The sequence below is a fragment of the Pseudorasbora parva genome, chromosome 13 (assembly GCF_024679245.1).
Source record: "Pseudorasbora parva isolate DD20220531a chromosome 13, ASM2467924v1, whole genome shotgun sequence".
NCBI classification, from domain to species: Eukaryota; Metazoa; Chordata; class Actinopteri; order Cypriniformes; family Gobionidae; genus Pseudorasbora; species Pseudorasbora parva.
The window spans coordinates 4,496,018-4,505,462 of record NC_090184.1 but is presented as its reverse complement, the minus strand read 5'-3'; the positions used below and the strand labels follow the sequence as shown (position 1 = coordinate 4,505,462).

At 38.8% G+C, this 9,445-nt stretch overlaps 1 protein-coding gene across 1 annotated transcript in view; it reads left to right on the top strand.

Moving 5' to 3' along the window:
- The first annotated feature begins 766 nt into the window (after positions 1–766).
- Positions 767–9,445, top strand: part of gna14a (guanine nucleotide binding protein (G protein), alpha 14a) — a 31,149-nt gene continuing 22,470 nt past the window's right edge. Inside the window, exon 1 of the mRNA XM_067413002.1 lies at positions 767–1,163. Within this exon, the coding sequence (XP_067269103.1) occupies positions 1,043–1,163 (121 nt within the window). The 5' untranslated portion in view covers positions 767–1,042. The remainder of the gene's footprint in view (positions 1,164–9,445) is intronic.

Genomic DNA, 9,445 nt, shown 5'->3' with positions numbered 1-9,445 from the left:
TCAATTTTTATTGAAAATAAATGCCTTTCTGATCTGATATGTGATGGGAAATGAAGAAGAGCGAGTTCGGCAAAAGCGGATTCGAACCTCTGATCGATTTGCGTCAAAACCTCAAAACTTGATAACCTGCGTCTTACCCCTATTCTACAGCCACAGTAATTAATCAGTGATTTCTGTTATTTTGTCTGGCCCAATCAATCGTTTAGTAAACGGCACCTTTTCTATCTGGAGCATAATAAACATGCAAATTGTTCATTATCTGTGAAACTGTTGATTTCTATGGCAGTTAAATTGATATAGTCTTTTTATTAGACTATTGGTATTGACTGGTTTGAGGTATTTTATTGGTATAGGCAAGGGATATGGCCTCAAACGCAGCATAATGCCGGAAATTACATCTACAAATTATTTTAATTTTTTTCTGGGGGAGAACCCCCATACCCCCATATAAATTACCCCACCTATAATATTTTTCACCAGCCTCTACTGGGACCCACCCGCTTTTTATTTGCTTCTGACGCCCATGCATATAACACATATTTACTAATATTTATTTTAAATGCGATAAATCGGTTTGACAGAAATAAATATAACAAATTAGTCTTAAAAAAAAAAAACGTATTTATTTATTTGCTTACTAATTCATTCTAGATTTGAAGAGATTACCTGGAAAATAGAGTGGCATCCTACTTCCCTATTGGCGCAGGTGATGGGAGTCAGGATGCCCCACCCTGTGTGAGTGACAGCAGCACAGATGCCCATCATCATCATCACTGTCACGGGAGCAGAATCAGTTCGCGCGCACGCTCCTCTGAGCGCGTTATGTAGCTGTCGCGTGCGTCTCTGTCTCTGCCATTCCTTCATCGGGACCGATCAAAGATTTGGACATCCACACATAAGTTCTGCTAAATAGCTGGAGATTATGTCCAGTGGACTTTTAAAGGAGGAGCCCATTCATGAACTCTCAGACTGTGGTGTGGAGCAAAGGAGAACCGAATAGATCTAACCGAAGCGTTGCTATAGTGTGCCGAAGACCGGGATCATGGCTGGATGCTGCATGTCTGCGGAGGAGAAGGAGCGGCAGAGGATCAATCAGGAGATAGACAAACAACTGAGGAAGGACAAGAAAGACTCGCGGAGAGAACTCAAGCTGCTCCTGCTGGGTGAGACCTGCGTGTACTATCATAGCATTGTAAAAGAGATGTTATGGCACGCTTTACGTATAGATAAACCGATATATAGTCACTCTGTGAGGACACCTGCGTGAACTTGACGGGGACCGCGTGACCGTTAAAAACGACCGTTTAAAAAAAATATTGTAAAGTTAAAGCCTGCTATGTTTTAGTCCGATCATGTTTTTTATTTGATAGTTTGTATTTTTACCGGATTATATTGTAGTAAAATATATTTATGCAGTAGTTATTATTAATTGTATTTACTTTTTGAGCATGGACCTAAAACGTCCAACGTAAATTGTCGTAAACTTTGAATGTTTTGGAGCATTATTCCCTGCGTCTCAATCAGCTCCCTAGTTCACTAGTTAGGACACTGATCAGGACGTAAGTCAATGGGCTGACTCCCTGATCAGTGCCCTGACAACTGAACTAGGGAGCTGATTGAGACGCACCCATTGTTTCTTTTTAAAGACGACACTTGGGAGGTAATTTCTGAAGTGAAAAAAGTATTTAATGGGGGATTGTATTTAACAAATAGCAACAAATAGCATTTTAACTTTTTATATTAAGTATATTTCCAAAACATGGTTTACTCCAAAACTGTGAAACAATCAAAACCACAAATCTAAACAAGCTGTGTTCCAAATTTGAGGTTGATATCTCAAAAAATTTGTAGCTACCGGTAAAGCGTTTGTTTGGGCGCATTACCAAACACTTCCACTAGAAAAAATTTGTTTCCCATTTATTTCCAATGTGCTAATTTTTGACATGCCCATGAATTGTGTGTGTGTGTGTGTGTGTGTGTGTGTGTGTGTGTGTGTGTGTGTGTGTGTGTGTGTGTGTGTGTGTGTGTGTGTGTGTGTGCACAGCAAGTGCCAAGGTTTTTTTTTTATTTATTCCGATGAAGTAAAACATTGGGACATTTTCGGTCACCAGAGGGTTAAGAATGTGAACTACTTCAAACCATGGAAGTATATTAAAAAACCTGTACTTGAACATAATCTAATATTACCAAAATAAAAGGTTACTTAAGGGTACTTAAAGAGAGCACACATTCATCACTGTGGTAACACTTTATTTTACAGCATCCCTGTTTCACATGTTTACATGTATTTACTAATAACAGTAAATTATGCATAATTATATGCAACTTACCCTAAAACCAAACCTTAACCCTAACACTAATTATATAGTAAGTACATGTCGTTAATTACTTAGTACTTAATTGTATGATTAGACTGTAACATGGACACTTTAATATGAGTGTAAGCCTGTTTCTTAACACACTTAAGTATGCGGTAACCAGTGTTGGGTAAGTTACTCTAAAAAAGTAATTAATTACTAGTTACTAATTACATCTTCAATAGTGTAATTAGATCACTGTACAAATTACTCTCTCCAAAAAGTATTTAATTACTTATTACTTTTTAATTACTTTCTAAATCACCCCTTGAGTTAAGCAATTCAAGGTTAGACATGAAACGGCTCTTAATTCATTCAAATACATACTATAAAACTACACAAAATTACTCTTATTAACTGACCAAAGTATTACAAATGTGAGAAGGATACATAAAAATGTGCATTTTAAAGTTAGACTTTAAATGTTGATGTTAAGTCCACTATTGAATTATGTATAATTATATTTAGTATTTAGTTCAATTACATCAGAATTTACTGTAATTAAATTACAGAAAAAATAAGAGTAATCCCTTACTTTACTTTTTCAAGGGAAAAGTAATTAAATTAAATTACAGTAACTAATTACTTAGTAACTAGTTACACCCAACACTGGCGGTAACACTTTATTTGACAGAGTAGTTACTGTAGTAATAACTATGAATTATGCGTAATTACATGCAACTAACCCTAAATAAAACCTAAATTGGAATTATATTAAAAAAGTACTTGCAAATAATATAATATTTCCAAAATAAAAGGCTACTTAAGTGTACTTAAAGCTGTAACACATGTTTACATGTAGTAACTGTAGTAATAACAGTCAATTATGCATAGTTACATGCAACTAAACCTCAACCCTATTGTAAGTACATGTAGTTAATTATTATTATTAAATATATAATTACACACACTGTAAAAATGTAAGTGTAATCTATATTTTAAATTAAATAAACTGCAACTAAACCAGTACAAATGCATGACATATGAGGGTAACACTTTATCTTAAGGTGTCATTGTTACAGTGTAATTGTATATTTAAGTACTGAGTAATAATAATGAACCACATGTACTTGCTATAGGTCAGGTTTAGGGTAAGTTGCATGTAATTATGATTAATTTACTGTTATTTCTATAGTAACTACATGTAACGTGTGTAACAGACACTATATTACCCATACAAGTTTCAATATAATGACAGTTAAGTATATTTTAGTTTACCATAAATGCTTGTCAATGCATTCAGCACCATATTTCAAAGACAATAGAAGTAAATATGAAATTACTTATACAGATGTAGCCTACTACACTCTTGAGTTCCACTAATTTAATTTAATATGAATTTAAACTTATAACATAATAAGTTTTCATAAATTGTGAATAGCATGCAGAAAACATGCCATTCAGTTTGCACTTAAGTATATTTTTAACACATTTTTCACAAGGGAGTACATCCACCAAATGATGTTGTGGGGGGTCTGTGCTGGGCTAGATTTACAGAAAGAGATGTATGTGTGGTTTTCGCTGCTGTGGCACCGTTTTATACAGCAGTTCCTGGCCGCACGGCCACTGTCTCTGTTCTTGCTATGCAAAAGCATGCAAAGCAGAGCCCGCAGTGAACTCTAAATAAACTTTCCTCAACAGCACTCCCTCCCTCAGCCTTCTGCCTGAGCTCATTTACAGTCACGATCACACAGAGAAATGGCTTTTGCTTTGTCATGTGCGTGCATGCATGGATATGTGTGTGTGTGTGTGTGTGTGTGTGTGTGTGTGTGGCTTGAGTGTCATGTTATAATTGTAACAGCGGACAAACGCACCTGTGCAGGGTGTGTGAGCTGAATCAGTCCCTGTAGGTTCATTATTACACTGACCACATTAAGAGTTCGGCCCTCGAGACTGACCCAACAGAAAGGTCAAAATAAGCATCACGTCTACAACACACTCTCTTTAAACTGTACACTCTAAAACACTTCAATTGGGTTATTTTAACCCAGTGATTGGTTGTTTTAATCCTGCGGTTGGGTTAAATATTTGCTTAAGACAACCCAATTGCTGGGTTAAAACAACCCAACTGCTGTGTTAGTCCATATTTGACCCAACATTGGGTTGTTTTTTACTCAGAATTTTCTGAAGTGTAACTGCATTTTCGTCGGATGTCACACATGGGTCTATTGTATGATGATGTGTTTTATACAATATGTAAAACAAAACATTTGCATTGTGCTTTCATGTGTGTGTGTGTGTGTGTGTTTTGTGTACAAAAAGTACGTTCATGTGACCTGTGAATAACAACTGGATCGCAGTCTTTATAAACATATTTTATTAGAAAGGGTTATAGCAATACAGTAATATGAAAATATTTGTCATTAACAGATACTACTACTTTACAAAAAATGATTGTACACTATTAGCTAAGTTGAGAATAATTAAGATTAAACAAGGCGTTTATTTGATTAAAAATACGGTAAAGCTGTAATATTTTGAAATGTTATTACAATTTAAAATAACAGTTTTCGATGTGAATATATTTAAAAAATGTGATTTATTCCTGCGATTTTTATCATCATTACTCCAGTCTTCAGTGTCACATGATCCTTCAGACACCATTGAGGAATAGAAAGCTCAAAAGAACAGCATTTATTTGATATAGACATCTTTTGTTTTATATGCATGCATTTTATTGCATCCTTGTTGAATACAAGTGTTAATATCTTTGTTTTTTGTCTTGCTTACCCCAAACAATTATCATGCTTTTTACTAAAATATTAACCAGCAAAAACTGTAAGAAATTGTCGTAATAGTTTTTACTATATTTTTTGATCACATAAATGCAGCTGTAACATTATTATAAAGGCGATAAATCTCAGGACTCTTGGTTTCTGAACTCATTCAAATCTGCTCATTTTCATTTGTGTAAAGCATGGCAATGTCGCTAGGACTTTCTCAACATGCTAATTCATGCAAAGTGGAGGATGGCTGAATGGAGAAATTTTCATTTCAAATTTGAAATCCCTTTTTGCCACACCTGCCTATAGCGAGTGAAAATCCAGCAGCCAGCCATCAATATTTCTTGCCCGCCAAATTTGTATTATTTAGTTTAGAAATATATTGTTGATATGCTTAAAGGTCCCGTTCTTCGCTATTCCATCTTTCAAACTTTAGTTAGTGTGTAATGTTGCTTTTGGAGCATAAATAATACCTGTACAATTATAAAGCTCAAAGTTCAATGCCAAGCGAGATATTTTATTTAACAGAAGTTCCCTTTCAAAGCCTACAGCGAACGGCCGGTTTGGACTACACCGCTGCACTTCCTGCTTTAATGACGTCACTAGAACCGTTTGTTGACTAAAGGTCCGCCCACAAGAACACGCAAAATAGGGGGCGTGGTCTCGTTGCTCTCCCACGTGGAGAAGAGCGCGCATTCAGCGCTTGCATCGCCCCGTTATGGTAAGAGGCGGGACCTTTCCGGGCAAAGTGCTCTAAGCTGCTGTCCAATCACAACACGGGAAGCGCTGGCCCAATCAGAACTCGTTACGTGTTTCTGAAGGAGGGACTTCATAGAACAAGGAAATCATCAGGCCGTTTTTAGGACAGAGGAAACAGCGCTGTACAGATAAGTCAATTGTGTGAAAAATATTGTTTTTTTACACGCGAAACATGAACTCATGTTATATTGCACACTGTAAACATAATCAAAGCTTCGAAAACATGCGAAAACGGGACCTTTAAAGACAAAAAACAGCATTTAAAAAAACACTGGCTTTATTGATCAATGCAAAATTCATTTAAAGACATAAATATATGCAGAACGGTTGAATTTCTTTGATTTTATTGTAATTTATTGTCATTTAAAATTCTAAATTTGCATTGCATTTTATTTATTGAATGCATGAACATTGAATAAGTATGCATTATCATTGATATAGTAAATTACTTTGTAATTTCCCCAGACAGATCTTTCACTGGTCAGAAAAACAAATAGCCACGCCCCCAAACTCCCTCCACTGGTTGAGCCAGTGTTTATCATGCATTATTTAACATGCATTATCATTGATATGCTTGTATAGTTTTTGTTAATATTTTAAACCTTATTCCTGATGAGGAATTATGGCTGGCTCTGACTAAATGCTGTCAATTTTCCTTCATATTTTATTTTCAGACACCATGAGAATAAAGCACCCATGTTGAAGTACTTTATGAGTATGGCAAGAGCTCTTTTCAGCTGCATTCTTTTCCTCATGAAAAGTATGAAAATCTCCTGATTTAATTGACGATCCAATTAATAATTCACTGAAATGCACAAAGAATCTCTCATTTTTCTCCTTAAATCCTCACATCTCTTTCCAGATTTGTTTTCACAGATACACAATTTATTATCTGTCAAAATGACAGAAATCACTTTGAAATAGTATCACACAATGCGGAAGTTAATGAACATTTTTAAATAAGGCAACATATGTTACACAATACAGATATTAATTACTACACTGATTTTTAACCCGTCTGTTATTGCTGTGAAAAGAATAATGCTTTTGGGGTCATTCATGATCTGTTGGAAGTTCCTGTTCATGCTTTTACACTTTTAAATGTCCTTTTAATGTTCGATGGTTAAAGGGTGAGAAGAATAATGTCATCTCACTGTACCCAGTTTAAAAAAGTGTATTATTGCGTTCATAGAGCGAGCCTTTCAAATATTGTTTACGCCCCATAATTCACGCAAAGCATCATGGGGCGTACGAATAAGGATGATAGATATCGGCCACAATTTTCTGTTAAATGGTAAATTATTAAAGATGTATTTTTCCTCTATAAACTTAGTCTTTGAAGAAATATGTGTAATGAAGCTGGCAAAACTGAAAGAAATACGAGTGAGGACTGAGTTTTATGTAATGCGTCTAAGTACTATCTGATTGATGCACTCATTACACTGGCGCTGTAACACAAACGTTCAAAAGTGAACTTCTCTCAGACAGCTGTAAAAGTGTCAAACATCAGGGGCCAGCCGGGTGTCTGCTGTGCACCTCCAGTAGAAAACACACGCTTCATTATCAGCTGCAGAAAGCATTAATGTGTGTGTGTGTGTGTGTGTGTGTGTGTGTGTGTGTGTGTGTGTGTGTGTGTGTGTGTGTGTGTGTGCGTGCGTGCGTGCGTGCGTGCGTGCGTGCGTGCGTGCGTGCGTGCGTGCGTGCGTGCGTGCGTGCGTGCGTGCGTGCGTGCGTGCGTGCATGTGTGTAAGGCATTAGAGAGTTCATGCTCTGCTAAGTGTCTTTGTCTAAGTCAGTAAATCACCCGAAGAAGTCTCAATTTAACCTAAATCTGACCTGGGAATTTACATACACTGTAAATTTCGAGTCTTTATTCAGTCAAAAAAGAATCAAACAGTGAGTGTCCAGTGAAGTTTAACACATGACGTGTGCCTGAACAATGGCTCTCACTCCACTCAGAGATTGTTTATTGGCCGAGGGCAAGACGGATATTCTGCCACACGGCACTTTAAACAAAACTCACTGAAACACATACACCCCAAATCTTTTTTCTCTTCTCCGTCTCTATCTATCACTCCTCTGTCTGCCAAGTGAAACAACTGCAATTTGTTCATTATTATATTAATTTATATTAATTTGTATATATATATATATATATATATATATATATATATATATATATATATATATATATATATATATATATATATATATATATATATATATGTAGCAAAGTTCGTGAATGTGAGGAAGGAAGAGGACACGGGGGTCGGCTAGACGGTTGTTGCTCTTTTATTTAGTAACTCAATAATCAAACACACTCAATAGTGTGGCTTCTCTCAGACTCAAAACAATAGCGATCACTTCCGGGTCGGCACTTCCGGCTTCCGGCAACTCAGTCTCTGTATGGGTTTGGCAACAACCGTCCTGACTTTCTCTCTCTCTGGTCTCTGGTTCCGCTGGTGTTTTATCCCGTCTCCGCGCTCATTACTAGAACAAGAGACAGGTGTTATTAATCTGCGTCCAACCCACTCACTTACCGCTCGTCCCGCGGCCCTCTCTCCCGCTGCAGACCTCGCTGAACCACGCCCCCCTTGCCACATACCCCCACCGCCCGACTAAGGCCGGGGAGCCGTCCGGCCTGCAGCCCCCCCCCCCCCCCCCCCCCATTTCTGGAGAGGAAATTTGCCACAGCCATCTGAGCACCCGGCCTGTGGACCACCTTGAACTTAAACGGCTGAAGAGCCAGATACCAACGGGTGATCCGCGCGTTGGTATCCTTCATGCGGTGGAGCCACTGGAGAGGAGCGTGGTCCGAACAGAGAGTGAACTCCCGCCCCAGGAGGTAATAGCGGAGAGTGAGAACGGCCCATCTGATGGCCAAACACTCCTTTTCTATGGTGCTGTACTTAGCTTCCCTCTTGGAGAGCTTACGGCTAATGTACAGCACCGGCCGCTCTCCCCCCTCCACCTCCTGGGCCAGGACTGCGCCCAGCCCCCTGTCCGACGCGTCAGTCTGCAACAAGAAAGGGAGAGAAAAGTCAGGGGAGTGTAAGAGCGGCCCGCCACATAGAGCAGCCTTCACTTGGGTAAAAGCCTGTTGACACGGCTCCGTCTACTGGACCGTATCTGGTAGCCCCTTTCTAGTAAGATCAGTCAAAGGGCTGGTGAGGTCCGAATAATTTGGTATAAACCGTCTATAATATCCCGCCAGCCCCAAGAACTGTCTTACCTCCTTTTTGGTCTTGGGCCTCGGACAGGTTGCAATTGCGGCAGTCTTATCAATTTGGGGACGCACCTGCCCATGACCCAAGTGGAAGCCCAGATACCTTACCTCCACCCGCCCAATCGCACACTTCTTCGGATTGGCCGTGAGCCCCGCTCTCCTCAGCGACCTCAGGACCGCCCTCACATGCTGCATATGCCGCTGCCAATCGTGACTATAAATCACTATGTCATCCAGGTACGCAGCAGCATATGCAGCATGGGGACGCAAAATCCTATCCATGAGTCGCTGGAAGGTTGCGGGCGCCCCGAACAAGCCGAAAGGAAGCGTGACAAATTGGTGTAATCCAAACGGCGTGGTGAAAGCTGTTTTTTCTTTGG